Source organism: Eschscholzia californica, unplaced genomic scaffold, assembly GCF_041429995.1.
Source record: "Eschscholzia californica isolate CP2 unplaced genomic scaffold, dmEscCali1.0.p SCAF_1, whole genome shotgun sequence".
NCBI classification, from domain to species: Eukaryota; Viridiplantae; Streptophyta; class Magnoliopsida; order Ranunculales; family Papaveraceae; genus Eschscholzia; species Eschscholzia californica.
This window is the reverse complement of record NW_028238198.1, coordinates 82,825,693-82,847,682: the sequence shown is the minus strand read 5'-3', so window position 1 is coordinate 82,847,682 and position 21,990 is coordinate 82,825,693. Positions and strand designations below refer to the sequence as shown.

The following is a 21,990-nucleotide window of genomic DNA, read 5'->3' as shown; positions in this document are numbered from 1 at the left end:
ATTTTTCATCGGTTCGATCTTGAAAAAACTAGGGCATCTAAAATCTTTTGTTAGGGTTTTGTTTTTGTTATTCGATTTTTAGGAAAAAAAAGAAAGAGTTACGGTTGAATACACAACAATTTTATGTGGGTGTTTCTTAAGATCTTCATCATGTTCAACAAAATCAAAGATTTTGATGTATTTGTTTGTCTTAAGATCTTCATCATGTTTCTTAAGATCTTCATCATGTTTCTTAAGATCTTCATCATGTTTTAATGTGTTTTTTAAATATAAATTTTGTTCTTCAGAAATATTTAATATGTAGAAACATTTAGGTCTTCCCAGAACACATTTGATATGTTTTAACAAATTTGGTTCATTTTGAATGATTTGTTCTTCAGATCTATATATAAAAGATCCTGGTTTGTAAACATTTCTGGTTTTAGTGTTACTAATTAAGAGAAACTTAGTAAGAGAGAGATCACAGATGATTCAATTTTGATTTCCTTTGAGAAGAGATTGGTTTGCTGATTCTTTGATGACAGACAATCCAACTCTTATGATTACTTTCACTCTCGTCCCAATTTAGGGTTTTTCAATTTCGATCGAAAATACTTAGGGCTCTGATACCATGAAAGTAAAACTGATTTATTAAGAAGTTTATCATCTCTATTTATACATTCAGTTCGAAGGCAAAGAGAGATAGAGAATGATTATAGAGAGAGAAAGTAATCTTAACTAACTTGTTAGTTACATATAACAAACACTTAACAGACTAATCTAATTAACTAAAACGTGTGAGCCGTGTGTGTGAGTGGAGTGCCTTTAGACTTCTTCAATGTAGCTTAACTCAGGTCTCGCACTATTCACACACCAACTCAGTTCAAGGGACAGTTAATTCAGTTAAGCCAAAACCATCCTTCACCATTTGATCCTTCTCCTTCAGGTCCTCTATCTCACAATCAGCAACCATGTCTCCCTTCTCTTTGGGGGAGGGTGGCCACCTTTGCTGTTGGACAAGGGGGATGAAGGGCGAACTGCTTTCTGATAAATAGAGGGGAATGGTGACTTAGGCAAGAGTGAGAGATATGAGAGTGAGAGAAAAGGTGGTTATATCCATCTCCATTTTCGACTTTCTTCTTCATAACTTGGATCTTTCTTACTTTACCTCTTCAAGAGTAATCGATAGTTAAGTTTACCTCTTCAATAATTAGTAATTTAATTATGTGTTACTCGTGGAATAATAGATTTAGGGTAGGTTCTATGGATGCTCCCGTGAACGGTAAACCCCACGCAAAATTTAGCTGTATAGGGGGGCACTTAGTAATAAACTGGAGCCCCTATAAAACATTCCAACCGAATAATGTATGTATTTTTTGTTGAAAGATTACTACATTAAACTATAAAGCAGTAACACTATATATTTAATAAATCACAATTACTAAACTGAAGGACTATATGGACACCCAAAATTTTCAAGGGAAGAAAGGATGTTCGTAGGGATGAACAAAGAATTGATTCTAATTTCTTTCCGCTATTATCCTCTAAACAAAGAGACCATGCCCACTCGAATTTAAAGTAAAAGAACCGAGTCAGAACCTGGTAACTGGGATCACTGTCAAAGTATGAGTATAAGAGCAACTCCAACGTGGGGCTCGGGCTCCCAATTTTGGGAGCCCTTGAATTTTGGGAGCCCCGGGGCTTTCCTCAATTCCAACGTTGGGCTCCCAACCGGGGCTCCCAAATCAATATATTATACGTGTGCGAAGTATGTGTGCGAAATTTTGATTTTAAATTTCGACTATAAATTATTAGATTTCGACTATGATTTAAAATGTGATATTATTCGAGAGAGATAATTTCAAAAAGATAAACACAAAAAAAAACACAAAAATAAAAATTAGAGAAAAATACTTAAAATAGTAGTATTTAAAATAATAAGAATATTAAAAAAAAAATTAGTTTAAAAAAAAAATTAAAAGAATTAAAAAAAAATAAAATAAGGTGGGGTGGATCCCCTTTTTAGGGGATCCACCCCAAAATAGCCGTTGGGAGACCCCCAACGGCTATATTTGGGGCTGGGAGCCCCCCAGCCCGGGCTCCCATTTGGGAGCCCGGGAGCATGGGGCTCCCAGCCCCACCGGGAGCCCAGCCCCGGGGCTCCCGGGTTGGAAAGGAGGGGCTGGGGCTGGGGCTCCCAAAATTTGAATTTGGGAGCCCCAGCCCCATCACGTTGGAGTTGCTCTAAATGCCGAACTAAGCCAACAAATGAATTGTGAAAAAATATGGAAGTGAAAATATTAAGGAGTTATGATAAAAAGTTAGATCCAAACGATAACCAAAGACTAAAATGACCGACAAAATAGGAGTTGAGAAATAAAATACAACCATAGGGGGCAACGGGGAGAGTTCATATCTTAGTATTTTCCTAAGTCAAAGGGTAAAATGAGATTGATTTTATACTCCTGTGAGCAAAAGGGACAAGGGCCCTTAGGACACAAAGTCATTAACATGTGGCTGTAGTAGGGTGGCAAATGTGGGCCAAAATAAAACGTCCCAGGTCGAGCCCAAGCACCTCGGTTGAAATTGTCCCAGGCGGGGTCCGGATTGGCTAACCCATGACCCAGCCCGAGACCGAGACTTGGCCCAGGACGGGCCTATCCGGGAGTGGACAACCTGGGTCTGGAGAGATTAGCCTTCTTTTATCAAAATATGAAATTCAATTAAAAGATCACCAAATCCTAAAAGTAAATTAAACCGAAATATTACAAATATAAAACTATTTGTAATAGAACTTACGTATTACCTAATAGTAAAGTAACGAGTATCTATATAATAAAATAGAAGGGAAAAGGATGACTGAGACAAACATCCTTTTTTGATAAGGGATATTGTCTAGAAGCCCTTCTTAAAAATTAAAATATAGTCCTTCTTAGAAAGAAAATTACCTATTTGAAGAAAAAAATGTGTCATTAGGAAAAAAATAACTAATTAAAGAAAAAAGGAAACAAAAGATATTTCAATAGTTAAAAACAATATTAAAATCTCTCTCAATAAAAAATAACTATTTTAAGAAAAGGAAACAAAAGAAAATAATACCAAACAATTAGGGTATCCAGAATATAGCAATATTATGTGGCGACTCTAAAAGCACGATATATTGTCTAGAAACTCTTTTAAAAATTTAAAATATAGTCTTTCATAGAAATAAAATAACTAATTTAAGAAAAAAAAATTATCCGTGTCCTTCAAGAAAATAACTAATTTAAGAAAAAATGAAACAAAAGATATTTCAAGGATTAAAAAAAGAAACTAAAATCTCTCTCAATAATATAATTACTAATTTTAGAAAATGTAATAAAAGACAATAATACCAAAAAAATTAGGGTATCCAAAATATAGCAATCTTAAGTATGGAAAGTCGGGTCACATGTTTGGAGAGAGCGTCTAAAATAGTTCTACGGGACGACTCCAGAAGCACTGGGTTAGAATTTCGTCATATTTAATTAATACAACTTACCGTGCCTGGGGCACGGGACATACGCTAGTTTATCTAAAACAAATAGAACTTACCTAATACCAAAAGTAAATTAAAACAAAATCTAACTTACCTAAAAATTTCTTAATATTACTTTATTTGAAAGATTTTAGAGAGCTATCTAAAAGATTTTATAGTATTTACCAAAAAATATTTTAATATTTTGAACATATATGGAGATATATATTAGGCTTCAAGTATCTAAATATATTCAAATATTTTTATATTGATTTTTTACTTTCCACAGAAACTAATTCCCAAGGTGGAGCAAGGAATTAAGTACTATTTTGTGAAAATAGATTCCCTCATATATTAAAACCATGAAATTATATTTCGTATCAAACGGTAACTATATCAATGGAAATTCTCTTATTTCTATGGAAATAAGAGATATCAAACACACCCTAAAAGGAAAAGATTTTCTAAAGGTTTTTGGGAATTTACTTAAATCTTTTTATGATCTCTAACTTAAAAGGAATATATTTTACCAAAAAAAATATTTTAATATTTTGGACATATATGGAGCTATATACTATGCTTCAAGTATCTAAATATATTCAAATATTTTTGTATTGATTTTTGACTTTCCACATAAACTAATTCCTAAGGTGAAGCAAGGAATTAAGGACTATTTTGTGGAAATAGATTCCCTAAGAAATTAAAACCATGAAATTATATTTCACGGTAACTATTTCCATGGAAATTCTCTTATTTCTATGGAAATAGGAGATATCAAACCACCCTAAAAGGAAAAGATTTTCTAAAGGATTTAGGGGATTTACTTAAATATTTTTATGATCTCTAGCTTAAAAGGAAAAGATTTTCTAAACTTATACAAAATATAAAACCTAGATTTTCTAAACTTACATAAAACATAAATCCATAATAGGAATATAAATATTCTTTCTCTAACTTAAGGAATTACCTAAATTTATTTTTAGATAAGATTTTCTGAATCTTACCAAATTCTTTTCTCTAAACTTAATTTTTTTTATATATTTTTTACATAAGATATATCCTTAATAAGAATATATGAATATTTGAAAAAATGAAGGAAAGAAAAAGTTGTCTGCCTTTTGTCGGTATTTTGTATCAAACGGTAACTATTTCAATGGAAATTCTCTTATTTCTATGGAGATAAGAGATATCAAACACACCCTAAAAGGAAAAGATTTTCTAAAGGTATTAGAGAATTTACTTAAATCTTTTTATGGTCTCTAACTTAAAAGGAAAATATTTTACCAAAAAAAATATTTTGATATTTTGGACATATATGGAGATATATACTAGACTTCAAGTATCTAAATATATTCAAATATTTTTATATTGATTTTTGACTTTCCATATAAACTAATTCCTAAGGTGGAGCAAGGAATTAAGGACTATTTTGTGGAAATAGATTCCCTAAGAAATTAAAACCATGAAATTATATTTCGTATCAAACGGTAACTATTTCTATGGAAATTCTCTTATTTCTATGGAAATAGGAGATATCAAACCACCCTGAAAGAAAAGATTTTCTAAAGGTTTTAGGGAATTTACTTAAATCTTTTTATGATCTCTAACTTAAAAGCAAAAGATTTTCTAAACTTATACAAAATATAAAACTTAGAGGGTTAGAATTTCGTCATATTTAATTAATACAACTTACCGTGCCTGGGGCACGGGACATACGCTAGTTTATCTAAAACAAATAGAACTTACCTAATACCAAAAGTAAATTAAAAACAAAATCTAACTTACCTAAAAATTTCTTAATATTACTTTATTTGAAAGATTTTAGAGAGCTATCTAAAAGATTTTATAGTATTTACCAAAAAATATTTTAATATTTTGAACATATATGGAGATATATATTAGGCTTCAAGTATCTAAATATATTCAAATATTTTTATATTGATTTTTTACTTTCCACAGAAACTAATTCCCAAGGTGGAGCAAGGAATTAAGTACTATTTTGTGAAAATAGATTCCCTCATATATTAAAACCATGAAATTATATTTCGTATCAAACGGTAACTATATCAATGGAAATTCTCTTATTTCTATGGAAATAAGAGATATCAAACACACCCTAAAAGGAAAAGATTTTCTAAAGGTTTTTGGGAATTTACTTAAATCTTTTTATGATCTCTAACTTAAAAGGAATATATTTTACCAAAAAAAATATTTTAATATTTTGGACATATATGGAGCTATATACTATGCTTCAAGTATCTAAATATATTCAAATATTTTTGTATTGATTTTTGACTTTCCACATAAACTAATTCCTAAGGTGAAGCAAGGAATTAAGGACTATTTTGTGGAAATAGATTCCCTAAGAAATTAAAACCATGAAATTATATTTCACGGTAACTATTTCCATGGAAATTCTCTTATTTCTATGGAAATAGGAGATATCAAACCACCCTAAAAGGAAAAGATTTTCTAAAGGATTTAGGGGATTTACTTAAATATTTTTATGATCTCTAACTTAAAAGGAAAAGATTTTCTAAACTTATACAAAATATAAAACCTAGATTTTCTAAACTTACATAAAACATAAATCCATAATAGGAATATAAATATTCTTTCTCTAACTTAAGGAATTACCTAAATTTATTTTTAGATAAGATTTTCTGAATCTTACCAAATTCTTTTCTCTAAACTTAATTTTTTTTATATATTTTTTACATAAGATATATCCTTAATAAGAATATATGAATATTTGAAAAAATGAAGGAAAGAAAAAGTTGTCTGCCTTTTGTCGGTATTTTGTATCAAACGGTAACTATTTCAATGGAAATTCTCTTATTTCTATGGAGATAAGAGATATCAAACACACCCTAAAAGGAAAAGATTTTCTAAAGGTATTAGAGAATTTACTTAAATCTTTTTATGGTCTCTAACTTAAAAGGAAAATATTTTACCAAAAAAAATATTTTGATATTTTGGACATATATGGAGATATATACTAGACTTCAAGTATCTAAATATATTCAAATATTTTTATATTGATTTTTGACTTTCCATATAAACTAATTCCTAAGGTGGAGCAAGGAATTAAGGACTATTTTGTGGAAATAGATTCCCTAAGAAATTAAAACCATGAAATTATATTTCGTATCAAACGGTAACTATTTCTATGGAAATTCTCTTATTTCTATGGAAATAGGAGATATCAAACCACCCTGAAAGAAAAGATTTTCTAAAGGTTTTAGGGAATTTACTTAAATCTTTTTATGATCTCTAACTTAAAAGCAAAAGATTTTCTAAACTTATACAAAATATAAAACTTAGAGGGTTAGAATTTCGTCATATTTAATTAATACAACTTACCGTGCCTGGGGCACGGGACATACGCTAGTTTATCTAAAACAAATAGAACTTACCTAATACCAAAAGTAAATTAAAAACAAAATCTAACTTACCTAAAAATTTCTTAATATTACTTTATTTGAAAGATTTTAGAGAGCTATCTAAAAGATTTTATAGTATTTACCAAAAAATATTTTAATATTTTGAACATATATGGAGATATATATTAGGCTTCAAGTATCTAAATATATTCAAATATTTTTATATTGATTTTTTACTTTCCACAGAAACTAATTCCCAAGGTGGAGCAAGGAATTAAGTACTATTTTGTGAAAATAGATTCCCTCATATATTAAAACCATGAAATTATATTTCGTATCAAACGGTAACTATATCAATGGAAATTCTCTTATTTCTATGGAAATAAGAGATATCAAACACACCCTAAAAGGAAAAGATTTTCTAAAGGTTTTTGGGAATTTTTTTTTTTTTTTTTTTTGTTGAGAAAGGTTTTTGGGAATTTACTTAAATCTTTTTATGATCTCTAACTTAAAAGGAATATATTTTACCAAAAAAAATATTTTAATATTTTGGACATATATGGAGCTATATACTATGCTTCAAGTATCTAAATATATTCAAATATTTTTGTATTGATTTTTGACTTTCCACATAAACTAATTCCTAAGGTGAAGCAAGGAATTAAGGACTATTTTGTGGAAATAGATTCCCTAAGAAATTAAAACCATGAAATTATATTTCACGGTAACTATTTCCATGGAAATTCTCTTATTTCTATGGAAATAGGAGATATCAAACCACCCTAAAAGGAAAAGATTTTCTAAAGGATTTAGGGGATTTACTTAAATATTTTTATGATCTCTAACTTAAAAGGAAAAGATTTTCTAAACTTATACAAAATATAAAACCTAGATTTTCTAAACTTACATAAAACATAAATCCATAATAGGAATATAAATATTCTTTCTCTAACTTAAAGAATTACCTAAATTTATTTTTAGATAAGATTTTCTGAATCTTACCAAATTCTTTTCTCTAAACTTAATTTTTTTTATATATTTTTTACATAAGATATATCCTTAATAAGAATATATGAATATTTGAAAAAATGAAGGAAAGAAAAAGTTGTCTGCCTTTTGTCGGTATTTTGTATCAAACGGTAACTATTTCAATGGAAATTCTCTTATTTCTATGGAGATAAGAGATATCAAACACACCCTAAAAGAAAAAGATTTTCTAAAGGTATTAGAGAATTTACTTAAATCTTTTTATGGTCTCTAACTTAAAAGGAAAATATTTTACCAAAAAAAATATTTTGATATTTTGGACATATATGGAGATATATACTAGACTTCAAGTATCTAAATATATTCAAATATTTTTATATTGATTTTTGACTTTCCATATAAACTAATTCCTAAGGTGGAGCAAGGAATTAAGGACTATTTTGTGGAAATAGATTCCCTAAGAAATTAAAACCATGAAATTATATTTCGTATCAAACGGTAACTATTTCTATGGAAATTCTCTTATTTCTATGGAAATAGGAGATATCAAACCACCCTGAAAGAAAAGATTTTCTAAAGGTTTTAGGGAATTTACTTAAATCTTTTTATGATCTCTAACTTAAAAGCAAAAGATTTTCTAAACTTATACAAAATATAAAACTTAGATTTTCTAAACTTACATAAAACATAAATCTTTAATAGGAATATAAATATTCTTTCTCTAACTTACGGAATTACCTAAATTTATTTTTAGATAAGATTTTCTAAAGCTTACCAAATTCTTTTCTCTAAACTTAATTTTTTTTATATATATTTTTTACATAAGATATATCCTTAATAAGAATATATGAATATTTAAAAAAATGAAGGAAAGAAAAAGTCGTCTGCCTTTTGTCGGGTCGGGCTTAGCCCGTTGGGCCAAGTATAAAGGCCCGGACCCGAGACAGAATCTGGGTTGACCTGGCCCGTTTTCTGTACAGGCGGCAGCCCGAGCCGACCCTGCTTTTTGAGCACTACTACCCGCAACTGGTCGACTGACGATTAGAAACTGATTCTGATGGAGGAGGGGTGGATTGCAGGCCAACTCAAATGTTAGTCGACGGTAAAATAAAGAGTTACGGTGATGACAGAAAGAAGAGTAAACATGACTGCTCAATAAAGCCTATATCTGATTGAAAGATAAACTGGTGTTTGGTTTATGTCGGCTAATGGTGATTAACTTATTAGATATGAGTAAAGTATATCTAGAGTTCTAACTTACCAGATCTGAAAATTAAAACAAGGCTGAAGCAAATAATCGAATTTACAGATCCAACCGAACTAGGTCGATTGAATCTATCGACTACAGACGATAATTAATAAAGAGAATATAAAATCAGATAATACTAAAAGAAATCAGGTTAGATAGACTCCCCTCTAGGTCGGAATTGTAGATCAGTTTAGGATTACAAGTGGTTATGTAGATTTTTATTTTCTTCTTTGATTTGATAAAACCCTTCGGCGAAAACAATAGATCCTTGACGGCTTAATTAGATCTTGAAGACTTCCATAAATTTGTGGTGTTTATTTAATATCTTGTGTATAGTCGTTTTTCGAGACAATATTTTTTTTTTGGAAGTCGACGACGATCTACATTAGTCGTTACAATTGGCATTGATACATTATAGATGTGATAAGCTCGATAACCGCCCACTCAAACTCAAACAAGACCGGACTTATACCCCAACTAGACAATGTCCTAAAGCCCAACTACATTATTTATACCATAATAATCCCAATTCGAATAACCAAAGATTCCACCTTCTATGGGATTCGAAACTTGGGACCTCCAGGGTTTTCTGGAGTTTATGTCAACACCATGGGACCACTTGGGCTACCAGCTGTTGACGTTTTCCGGGACAATAGAACTTCTCCTTCTTCCTCGTACCACCCATTTCTCGACCACCACGACCACCGTTCTTTTTTTTTGTTGAATAGGACCACCGTTCTCTCCTCTCTCTCTTCTCCATCTTTTCTTCTCACCACCACTTATATTTCTCCCTTTACCTTCTCTTTCCTACTTTCTTTCTATTTATTCTCGCGAAGGCGATGTCCCCTTCACCGGAATCCTGGTCATGTTTGGGGGATTCCTCCAAATCAGCCAGGCATTATGGGGAAGGGGACCCTCCCTTCGTCGGAATAGATAGAGTGGAAGGAAGAGAGAGAGAGACAGATGGAGGAAAAGAGAGATAGGAATGACGGTGGTGATGGTTGAAGAAGAAGCGCGAAAGATTTAGAAAAAAAAATGTTGCGGACAGTAACCCTTTGCGACGACCATTGTAAGAGTTTGAGATGGAATGATACTGGGGAAACAAAAAGGCATAAAAATGTACATAAAATTTGTTCTGAATTTTTTTTTTCTCGGTGCCCTTTCCAAATAGTGTTGAGGTACAAAGTAAAAAAATACTTATATCGTGTACTATAAACTTGCAATATTTGGATGTGAATATGAGATATTATATTGAAAAGAACTATACGACGTCTAACAGTGTTACTCACCGAAGATTTATTATCTGTAACTACTTTTATCAGGGTTCTACTTTTTTTTGTTGAAAGTTGTTTAGCGTTACTTGCTTCATCTTTCAAGTTTATTCCACTCTTTTTATTTTCTTTGTAAAATGGTAAATGTTTCAATGAAAAACGTATGCGTTGCTTATTCTTTTTGACTGGACTTCGTTAAGATAATGGGTATGGTTACATGCTCATTGCAATATTTTTTTTTTATTGTGGGTAACTTTCTAATTAATATTACTTAGATATTTCGTGACGATGGTTTTACATTGAGAATGTATCATGTTACTTGTTATTAATTTCTTGTAACGTTATTCAGTATCGTAAAGTACGACTTTAGTTGTAAATACGAGATATCATTCTAAAATAAGAGCGGTACGACTTTTCTTTTGTAAATGATTCGAATATATCATCGAAGTAGGTAAATAATGACCCAACACGAGTAACTCGAACTTAAGTTCATTTACGCAGTATGTTGATCCGTACTGCTTTGGAAAGAACTATCCGTACCCCACGGACACGACTTACACCCTTTTATTGGAATTGGAATAAGTCATAACACATAAAAACCCTAAAAACTTAAACCCCTTACCCGGCCCACTTATTTCCGGAGCCGACACCTGAAGATAGGCGTTGGTAATAAAACCCCTGGATACGCGTTGTGTTTTTCACATTTCTCCTCTGCGTAAACTTGAACTCTTCACAACTTTATACTCAATTTCTAGGTCAAGAGTTTGTAATTTCTTTTTGCAATGGGAGGTTTTGATTTGATTAACACAATTCTTCCGAATGAAATACTTTTTAATATTTTTAGTCGTATTGAGGAATCAAAATCTGATGCAGATGCATGCTCACTTGTTTGTAAAAGATGGTTTAATCTTGATAGATTGTGTCGTCATACAATTCGATTTAGTGGTTCTGGTAATACAGATGTTTTAATTAAGTTATTGATCGAAAGGTTTGTCAATATTAGAAATGTTTTCATCGATCAAAGATTACCAGTTCCTATGAATTTACCTGGTGATTCTTCAGAACCAATCAATTCTCCAACTTCACTTCAAGTACGTGTTTCTCTCTAGTTCATTTTTCAATTCTTGTTAAATGTTAGTGTTCAGTTAGGGTTTTCATTCATTACTTTAGTAAACCTCTGTTTTTCTCTCTGAAAAAAAGAGCTAGGAATATGTATAAATATATATATATAGTTTTGATGGATGAAGTCATTTTTCTAGATTCTACGACTTCGAGAGGTAGGAATACTATGTAAAGATCTGATGGTATGCCCCGCCACTCTCTCGACTGAATCTGGCCGGTCCAGATTTAGAGAGGGAAAGTTTTTCACTTTCTCTCTCTAATCTGGGGCGGACAGGATTCAGCCGAGAGAGTAGTCGGGCATACCATTACTTTTGTACTATGTAATATAAATTATTCTTGCTAGATATTTTAGGCTTATGGACTCCTCCCTAGAAGAAGGGCTGAATTTTTGGCTCTAGCCAAAGACAATTTATTGTACCCATTAGGCTATATCTATTTCGAAAAGTCTTAATACTTCGATTTTATATTTGTTGAGTTATTATTTCTTTAATGATTATTTTGTTGTACATATTCTGACAATTTTACTCATGTTACAGAAAGGAAGCCCGTTGTCAGACGATTGTAATGAGATTTGGAGCAAAATTGGGTCGCTTAACTATGACTTCGAAAAATATACCTTAACAGATGCTGGGTTATCTTCCCTTGCCTTGATTAGAAAGCTTGAAAAGTTAAGCTTCATATGTTGTTCTCCAATGACAAAAGTAGAACTAACATCGGTGGCTATGGGTTGTCGATTATTGAAATACTTGGAATTAAAGGTGAACAATTTCTCTCCTAGAATATGTCATGAATCTAGACTAGGTCATACTGATTTAAAATAAAATTCTGCAATGGCATGGATTTATGTATTATTATAAATCTAACAAATACGAGTCGGACCACGAAGGTAAGCTATAAAATCCATTCAAACCTAAAATAAGTAAATAATGAATGAACGTTGATTTTACGATAAATAAATTAATAATGCAGGAGATGAAAATAGTAGAGATTAATCAAAAGAACTTAATAAGAGAAAAATCTTAGAGCTCGGAATCCACCGTAAATGTTAACAAGAAGATATCTAATCATTCATGATTCTCAATATATTTTATAACTCGATATTTAGTATACCATTTGCATCTAAATATTGGAAGATATATTTATTTATTTTAGAACATGTAATCATCTAAATTATTAAACTCGTTATTTGAAAACAATAACAACTCAACTGTTATTTATCAACTAATAAGTATAAACCATTAAAGATTAAAATCTAAATATGATAAAATCAAATCGGAAGGAAGAATAATGAAGAATATACCATGAGAAAGAATTACGAGAGTTTAATATTTTCATACAATAAAGCACATAGTCGAGAGAATCATTATGAGAAAATATTATTTATTCATCTTCAAGGCTTCATCTTTCACCCTAGGCCTAGGGGAAGAGTTTAGCAATCCATGTTTACAATGATAAATAATCATCAAGAAATTAAATAACAAAAAGAAAGATTAAATAGAAGGAACAAACCAAGTAATTATTAATAGTTAATCAGTTAGAGAGCACAAATTCAAGTAGTATAAATCTTGCGAATACCACAAAGATAATCTAAGATTTATTCTAACCTAAAATTAGTAAGCAATTAGTTTGAACATTGATTTTATGATAAATAAATTAATAATGAAGAAGATGAAAATAGTAGATTAATCAAGAGAAGCTTAGTAAGAGAGAGATCATAGAGTTCCGAATACACCATAAACGTTAACAAAAAGATATTTAATTTGTTCATTATTCTTTATCTATTTTATAACTCATTTCCGTAACCGTGGACACTATGTATTAAGCTGGTGGGGTTACCTATTTGGTGGTGAATTTGGGTTTCGAATTGATTTGCATTTATTTATGTATGAAGTTTGAAGTGCTAGTTCTTTTTGTTCATGTAGGGGTGTTATATTGAAGATGATGGACTAGAAGCTGTTGGGAGGTTTTGCAAGCAACTCGAGGATTTAAGTATATGTTTTTGTGAAGGCTTGAGTGATAGAGGTATGACAAAATTAGCGGCTGGATGTGGGAACTCACTGAAAGCTCTTACAATATCAACTTGTGATGATATCTCCGATGTCTCACTGGAAGCTGTGGGGTGTAATAATACATCTCTTGAGATGTTGTCACTGAACTTAGATGAAATCGAGGACCAAGGGATGCTTTCTATAGCTAAAGGATGTGTATCCTTGAAAATTTTGAAGCTATGCTGCCAAGGTATTACAGATAAGACTTTGGAAGCTGTAGGTACTTATTGTTCCTCATTGGAGTTGCTAGCATTGCAGAGTTGTCCAGAAGTTACTGACAGGTTAGATAATTATTTATTTATTTATTAAATTCTGATTTTGATATGTTGGTGTTTATTTTTACGTGTTTATAATCTTCACTGATAAATTTGTAGGAGTCTCTTCGCAATTGGGTCAGGATGCAAGAAACTGACACATGTTTCTCTGAGTGATTGTGATTACTTGACCGACCAAGGTCTAGAAGCAATTGGGTCCGGGTGTTCTGAGCTTCTACATCTTGAAGTTCTTTCCTCCCTCGGTATTAAAAATCGTGGAGTGATGTCTATTGCAAGATCTTGCCGGTTAGTCTCTCTCTCTCTCTCTCTCTCTCTCTGCCACTAGCTGCATTTAAGAATCACGAAAGTCGCAAGTTTCTTTTACCATGTTTTGCAAATTGCATTTGTGGACAAATAGTTCCACTACCAACTCTTTTGTATTTTTTTCGTGGAATAATGTTCATTTCTGTATGGATGGGTGCAGGAAACTATCTGAAGTAGTCGTAGAATGGTGCCCTGGTATTGGAAAGGCTGCATTTCTGGAGATTTCTAGATGTTGCAAATGGTTAAAATATCTTCATGTGGTGAATTGTTCAAAATTTAGAGATGATACCTTATGCCACATAGCCCAGGGTTGCAAAGGCTTAGAGAAGATTCATATTGAGCGATGTGATAAGGTAACATGTTCGGTGGTATCTAAACTCTAACCTTTAGGCTGGAGGTTTCGTTCCTTGAATTACGTTAGATCTAGCCATCTAGGCATGTCGCATCTTAGTTATCAGCATAGGTGCAATAGGTTTCCGAGTACGAATTGTTAAAAACACGCAGATCCATGATTGGAACGAAGTCGATTAGTGCGACAAATTATAGTTAATATAACATTGTTAAGCATGATTTCTTGGATACTGGAACATTTATGTTCAAATAGTGTTGTTTTAATGACCAAACACCAATGTTTACTATGGTTAATTAAAATGGCGCTAATTCTAGTAAGTCTAGGGGAATATGAAGTATAGCTTTTAGTCGTGGTGGCGGTGCCCTTCCACCTTACTTCATAAAAATGTCCGAAAAAGAAGTTCTCAACATTAATCATTTGTCAAAATTTTGAGGTCAAGCTTCACTTAGTTGATGCAACATACCAGTGTTCAAAATGTGGTAGATGCGTACGCCTTGAGGTGTGCGTCAAGGCGATTCTCTGTTTGTGGCTCAAGTTCGGACACATCTACATAACAAAAACAAATGTACAACCATTGATTGAGTTTATGCAGCGTACGAAGTGAAAACAGTTGTATTTCTTATCTTTTTATATCTATGTTGTATCATTTTATTTCTTCTAAAAGTATTAGTGTGTGCTTTTTTATGCATCAAGGCATGCGCCTCCAGGCAGCGCTCCTCTTTCTTCAAAGGAAACAGCCTTGAGGTCGAAAACTGTTTCTAATCATTGGCGACATATATTTTTCTGTTTTTCTTTTATAGATCGGAGACGAGGGAATCAAAGCGATTGGCACCAACTGCAAATATCTTACCGACTTGAATCTTTCGTGTTGTTCCAAGTAATTAGCGTTTTACTTTTCGCTTTTTCTTCTTGTGAATATTAAGCTATTTTTTCTTATCATCAGACAACCATAACCTACTCGCAGCAGTTCGACTTACATTATAAATTCTCAAGTGTAAATCTGATACTATTAAATGTTGATGTAATAGGCTTGGGAATGATGCTCTGGTTGCAATTGGTAAAGGATGCCCGTTGCTTCAATACTTGAATGTCAGTGGTTGCCAGCATATTGGTGATGCTGGAATCATCGCTATTGCCAGGGGATGCCCCCAACTTGTTTACCTTGAAGTCAGTCAAGTATGTATATTTATAATTTTGAGAGATTTGTTTTTCTGCAATCAAGACGATATGAAATGTCATATGGGTCTCTATAATATCGACTTCATTGTTGAACAATACCAACTTGCATACATTTGTTTTGTTTGGACAGAATTTGGGAGATTTGGCCTTGGCAGAAGTAGGAGAAAAATGCCGGCTACTAAAGAAGATATTGGTTGTGGAACAAAAGGAATAGCATCTTCAATCCTCTCCTTCACTTGTTCTGACTATTAGTTCTGTCCTCTTTAAGTTCTCTCTACAATGCTCTAACATGTCCCTTGGCCTATGTGGGACTAAGCTTTCTTCTGGATATGTTAGCACCATTATGTTCTTGTTGGTTTTTGTGTTCTTTTCTGCTTGAGTTATTTAATGGAGTCAACGCCTATTGTTGCAAAAATAGGTGAACTTCTTTAATTTCCTTTGTAAGACTGAATCTTCTTCAATTACTTGTTACTATGTTGTTTTTGTGAACCTCGTAATGAAATAAAACAAACATTTTGAAATTTGTTTTGAGTCGATTCAAACTTCTGAGTCATATTTAGATTTTGACTTAGGAAAAAAGAACAGTACATATGTTGTATGCGACTCTTTCTACTTCACACATGAAATATGGGTGGTGGGTCGTGTGGGGATCCGTTGTACCCACTCTCATGTGAAAAATGGGGTGTCTTGACACTCGTCGTAAATGGAGTATTTTTGGATAAGGTTGGAGGACTAAGAAGGAGAAGACTTGAAAAGGCAATAGCAGCCTGGTACGCCAGTCGTTTTGATTATCTCAATAAGATCAGACGGAAAAGGACGTCGAGAAAGAATATAAAAGATTGGGTTATATTCATCTGAATGAAGTTATATTTCCTACTTTTTGTGGACCCTGTCTAGCCATTGAGTATGACTTCTAATTCCCCGACTAGCCTAATAATTTTGAATGGTATTTGATTGGCTTGGAAATTTCAAGGTTTATTATATGATCTCTAGCTAAAATGTCTTTTTGGGGACAGAGGAAATTGCTGGGAGGAAGAAACTTTTGAAAGATTCGTTGAAATTTCTTAGATTTTATAGAGGAATAGTTTATTTTAAAACCTTACATCATTTTAACTTTTCCCTCTTCACCACACTACCAACAACCATGACTAACCTGTCACTAGGGAGATTTGTTGTTTGAATCCTAAATTGGGGTTTTAGAATGAGTGAAATGATAAGGAGAGAGTAGTCAATCGTGGTTGGCAACATTGATAGTTGAAAGAGATGGTGGAGAAGAAGATGAAAGAGAGCGAGGAAAGAAATAGAAACTAAAAATTAAGTAAATTGTTGTTTAAAGTTATTTATTTTTGTTGGAAATTTGTTTGCAGTTATGAAACTGCGTAATTTCTAACTGGTTTAAACTAGATGGACCTGCTTTGCGAAAGTATTTGCATTTGTTTCTTTCGTCCTCAAAGTTGTATCGATGTGACCGAAGGAGAAAAAATGGATATTTTAGAAGTGACAATTGGAAAAAAAAAAAAAAAATCACTTTTTATAACATGAGGCCATCAACTTTATTTGCCCTTGTCGTTTGCCTTGTTTTCTGATTCAGAAAATCAATATCGATTTTTATTATCTTGTTCTTCCTTGTATCCTATTGTCCTTTTCCATGTAGTCCTGACAAGGTTTTCAACAAATGATAAAAAATTATTTCTTCCATCAAATTGTAACATTCAATTCGGTGTTAAGTGGTCCCTTATTGAAGGCTCGTCGTATGTCGGTACAGTTCATGAGTAGAATTAAATGCAAATAGAAACATGAGTAGCTATTTATATGGTTCAAGTGAACATCAGGAGTTCGCCAAAAACAAGTATTTACAAGATATGGAACGTTCAACACTTGGTTGTCCAAGTGATTGATAGTGTTGGTATAAACTCTAAAATTCTAGAATTTCAGGTTCGATTTTCAGTAGAAGTGGAATCCATAGTTATTGAATAGATAGTAGTCGATTTTTCAAAAAAAATATGAAAGTAGTTGACAAGTTAGTGGAATCGTTTCAGTTTTTTTTCATCCTTCGAAATTGACTCGTCTGATTTATTATACTACAAAAAATTAACTCATTTTAAGTATATTCACGCAAATCGACTATTACATGTACTGAAATCTAACTAGAGTCAGATCCAGGTCTTTTTTGAGAAATCGACTACGATCTACGTTAGTCGTTACAAAATATTGATACATCGAACCTAAGGCCTCCAGGGTTGGAATTTCTGTCAACACTATCAACCACTTGGACAACCAAGTGTTGTCGTCGAGTCAATCCGGATTGAAACGGATTGTAAAGAAAATCTTTAATAATTCGGGTCGGGTGAAATGGGCAAATGGATATGGGTGTGTTAAAACCCACAACGCAAACTAGAGAGAATAACCGTTCAAACAAAATCCAAGAGGACAGACATGGATGGCAATTGGAATGGAGATGTGGGGATGTCAGCATGTTCATTGAACAGCTGAAGTTTGCTTGTTTTCCAACCTATTATGAAACCCTAATTCTCATAAAATCTCAACACAAGAAACCAAATCTAAGATTCTTGCTTTCTTTAAGGTTCATTTAATACCTGTCTCTCTCTCTTGGATTTTTGTTTATTCTCTTGTTTCCTTGGGACATGGGTTTTCTTCAGATCCTTCCCTTAGACCTATGTAAACCCTAACCTAATTCTCTTACTACCATTGAACAACAAAGAAAAAACCCATATTTTCCCCAGCAATATACCTCTTACCCTCACTACTTGTTAGGGTTTTCTTTATTTGATAATGCTCTGTTTCTGAGGCTGGATTTTCTTTCCAAACAGATAAAGGACACAACTTTTTTTTGTGTCAGAGAAAACACAAGTTTTCAGAGAAGAACCCTTTGTTGAATGAAATAAAAGGGATATTTTTTTCAGATTTTTTGGGTTCTAGAGCTTGATGAAGATGGTTTAGAATCCCAGGTTAGCATTAATTTGATTGTGTTTTCAAGTGAAAATGCTCTTTAATTGTCTTTCTAATTCTGGGTTGTTAGAGTTTCTTCAATTCCTATTCAAATAGGCAATTTTTTTTCCTGATGTACAAAAACATAATAGATTTCTACCCTAAATTAAACCTTCATAGAACATTTAAAATCCTGCAAACTTAGCTAGGTTTTCTTCGATCGAAATATGGGGTGTGTCCATGGGAAATGTTGTAGCCGTTATCCGAGATCATCAGACGATGCCCAAGAGTTGAGTGGTGGTAGTAACAATGACAGATACATACTCACTCAGAGATCAATTGAAATTGCACATATCCCTTCCCACAACTACCATTTAGAGTATTCGGTTCTTACACAGAGAGGGTACTATCCAGACTCCCCTGATAAAGAGAACCAAGATAGTTTCATCGTCAAAACCGAAATTCAAGGTAACCCAAATCTTCATTTCTTTGGTGTTTTTGATGGGCATGGTCAATTTGGCACAGAATGTTCCAACTTTGTTAGAAATAGATTGGTTGAAATCCTCTCTAATGATCCCACATTGGCAGAGGATCCTATAAAAGCATATAACTCTGCATTTTCTACAACAAATGTTGAATTACATGATAGTGATATAGATGATACTATGAGTGGTACAACCGCTATTACCGTTCTTGTTAACGGTGACACCCTTTTCGTCGCTAATGTCGGGGATTCGAGGGCTGTCATTGCAAGTAAAAGCGGAAATCATGTGATTGCCGAGGATCTTTCGGTTGACCAGACGCCGTATAGAAGAGATGAATGTGATAGGGTCAAGAGTTGTGGTGCTAGGGTTTTGACTGTTGATCAGGTTGAAGGGATCATGGATCCAGATATTCAAACTTGGGGTGATGAAGAGAGTGGTGGAGGGGATCCACCTAGGTTGTGGGTACAAGACGGGTTATATCCTGGGACTGCATTTACAAGAAGTGTGGGGGATAGTACTGCTGAAAAGATTGGTGTTATTTCGGATCCTGAGGTGTCAATGGTTCAGCTTACACCAAACCATTTGTTCTTTGTGATCGCAAGTGATGGTGTTTTCGAATTTATCTCTAGCCAAGCTGTTGTCAATATGGTAAGAACTTAGAACCATGAAATAGTATGCATAGAAAATCGAGAGGTACGAGTTACTTTTTCTCACAACTTAGTACTTTTTATATTTCGTTTTAGTTATATTACTTGATTATACCTCTACCTATATAGGTTTAGTAGCTTATGCTCTTCTCTAATCAATTAAAGTTCTTATAATAAATTTTGAAACATTCGAGTACAATTCAAACTAGCAATTGAATCAGTGAAGGCACTTCTAGTATCATCCGTTAGAAATGTGATAGCCTACAACGCTTGGAGAACTCTCAGAGCCTGGCCTGTAGATGCAATGGTAGTAGTACCTTGAGGTGGTACCGTCTCATGTCCAGGAGCAAAACTTGGGCCACGTTATGGGCCTAGTTGGGGACCAGACCGCAGGTTGTTGAGGTCTGGGTCGTTACATGACATGTATCATAATGCTTGTGGAACGACATATCCGTAGAGAAACATATACTTTAGAGCATAATCGGCCATTCATAGAATTTATTCTAGATAAACAGAAAAGCAAATCAAACTATGAATAGCTTGAAATTGAACAGAGAAGGAAAAAAGGACTTCCATCGCTATCGATAGTTTCAATGTAGGTGCTAAAAATTCCCAAGTACTTCAACTGGAGGTTATATGACTTGTCTGACATATTGAAGATTGTGTGTGTATTCCATTGCTGATTATGCAGTTTCTCATGTAGGTAGCAAGATATACAGATCCTCGGGACGCATGTGCTGCCATCACAGGAGAATCGTACAGACAATGGTTGGAGCACGAAAACCGCACAGACGACATCACAATCATCGTAGTACAAATCAAAGACCTACAAAATGTATGAACCAGAAATACCTTCAATTAGGTGTTTGACAACTTTTTTCATTTTAAACTAGGTGATCATAAGTTCTGAAGTTACCAATCGACTGGATGGTGTTAACATAGCCTGCTAAATGTCATATATATATATATATATAAGCCTATCCTGACCATTTAAACATCTATCTGGGTTATATACCCTATGATTGTTTGGGTGTGGGTGATTTAAATGGTTATTTCCGGCGTTGAAATGATCCAAAGTCTGCGCCCTAGAAGTCTGAGGCATCATTCGCGTGATGTTTCTTCTCTAAATCTTTGTTCGCATTTGCAGCAATTAGGTACAAGTGCTACTAACGGAACTTGTGGAGTTACTATGAATCCAATATCATTAATGACCGGGAAAGGATCCACTGACACATCTGTTTCTTACCGTTCATTAAGGAGCAACTTCTCAGAAACACAGCCTTGTCTATATACTACTCCGGTAGAACAACGGAGTCCTGCATGTGTTGTTCCATCTCCAACGCACTTAGAATCCTCTGCTACGGTATAGTTCATTCAGTGCTTATCTCTCCACCGAATTACATTTCATCCCTAATTACCACGATTTGTTTTGTCGTACCAGTGAATCAAGATGGATGGTCTTTAATGCATTGCCCAACATTTATCTTCTCTATATGCATCGAAATGGTACGACTTGCTTCCCTGTGAAATATTGAATCTATGTTTAAGATATTTGTGAATTGTAGACATGTATATGAGCTATTTGTCCTATGCTTTAGCATTTTGAATCATTGGTGGCAGATTACTGGAACAACATGACATGTTTTTTATATGTGACGAGAAAGACAAAGGTAAGCCTGATGATGTTCTTGGACCTTGAAGATGATATTGACACGCCCAAACTTCGATTGACGTCACGAAATTTGCGACTGCCAGACTGCTTTCTGTCGTTCAAGAGTATCCAAAAGAGACTTGAGTATTGAGAAATACTTCCAATATAAGAGAAGAGAAAATTGGAAGGAGGTGATATGTCAGGGTCACGCAAGGCAGCGAACTTTCGGGTCAGTGGAAGCATCAAATAATGAAAGTTTTAATGGACTCGTCAATGGGTTATAGTACTGTTGTTAGTGTTCTTTAAAAGAAGAAAAGACCAGTCCCCCTCTGCAAAGATGAGTTTTGTTGTGATCTATTGGAATGAAATTTGAGAAAGTTCCGTTGTTCTTATTCTCTTGTCATGCTTACTGATCACACATATAACTGCAGCTAGTATACTAGTAGTTGTGTATGGATTTGGAACTAAAATTAGTATTCTCATTCTTTTTGTTGTTTGTTTAGATATAGCTTAAGATGACTCCATGAAAAGAACGGTCTCAAACTCTCTTAGACGACAAGGGAAACACTGATAGTTTTCCATTATTTTATCCGTCTCAATTGTATAGATATGTA

At 33.3% G+C, this 21,990-nt stretch overlaps 2 protein-coding genes across 3 annotated transcripts; both read left to right on the top strand.

Moving 5' to 3' along the window:
- Positions 1–11,065: 11,065 nt before the first annotated feature.
- LOC147570040 (uncharacterized) lies at positions 11,066–16,165 on the top strand. Its single transcript, XM_086656597.1, has 8 exons — positions 11,066–11,456; positions 12,024–12,245; positions 13,410–13,816; positions 13,910–14,095; positions 14,274–14,466; positions 15,266–15,342; positions 15,494–15,641; positions 15,775–16,165. Exons 1-8 carry the CDS (start codon positions 11,148–11,150, stop codon positions 15,856–15,858), a joined length of 1,626 nt encoding a protein of 541 aa, XP_086512723.1. The 5' UTR covers positions 11,066–11,147; the 3' UTR covers positions 15,859–16,165.
- Positions 16,166–17,926: 1,761 nt separating this feature from the next.
- LOC147570039 (Protein phosphatase 2C family protein) lies at positions 17,927–21,861 on the top strand. 2 transcript variants are annotated; one of them, XM_086656595.1, is made up of 5 exons: positions 17,927–19,726; positions 20,429–20,560; positions 20,873–21,088; positions 21,167–21,231; positions 21,346–21,861. In XM_086656595.1, exons 1-4 carry the CDS (start codon positions 18,821–18,823, stop codon positions 21,167–21,169), a joined length of 1,257 nt encoding a protein of 418 aa, XP_086512721.1. In that variant the 5' UTR covers positions 17,927–18,820; the 3' UTR covers positions 21,170–21,231; positions 21,346–21,861. The 2 variants fall into 2 exon arrangements, with proteins under 2 accessions (XP_086512721.1, XP_086512722.1); XM_086656596.1 differs by lacking the exons at positions 20,873–21,088; positions 21,167–21,231; positions 21,346–21,861 and having other exon boundaries at positions 18,050–19,726; positions 20,429–20,566.
- The last annotated feature ends 129 nt before the right edge of the window (positions 21,862–21,990 follow it).

Excerpts from the sequence above, each read along its gene's own strand:
- LOC147570040 (XM_086656597.1), top strand. The coding sequence starts at position 11,148 with ATGGGAGGTTTTGATTTGATTAACACAATTCTTCCGAATGAAATACTT. Across the intron at positions 13,817-13,909 it reads TGTCCAGAAGTTACTGACAG|GAGTCTCTTCGCAATTGGGT; the intron begins GTTAGATAATTA and ends ATAAATTTGTAG. Across the intron at positions 15,642-15,774 it reads TTTACCTTGAAGTCAGTCAA|AATTTGGGAGATTTGGCCTT; the intron begins GTATGTATATTT and ends TTGTTTGGACAG.
- LOC147570039 (XM_086656595.1), top strand. The coding sequence starts at position 18,821 with ATGGGGTGTGTCCATGGGAAATGTTGTAGCCGTTATCCGAGATCATCA. Across the intron at positions 19,727-20,428 it reads GCCAAGCTGTTGTCAATATG|GTAGCAAGATATACAGATCC; the intron begins GTAAGAACTTAG and ends TTTCTCATGTAG. Across the intron at positions 20,561-20,872 it reads AAATCAAAGACCTACAAAAT|CAATTAGGTACAAGTGCTAC; the intron begins GTATGAACCAGA and ends TCGCATTTGCAG.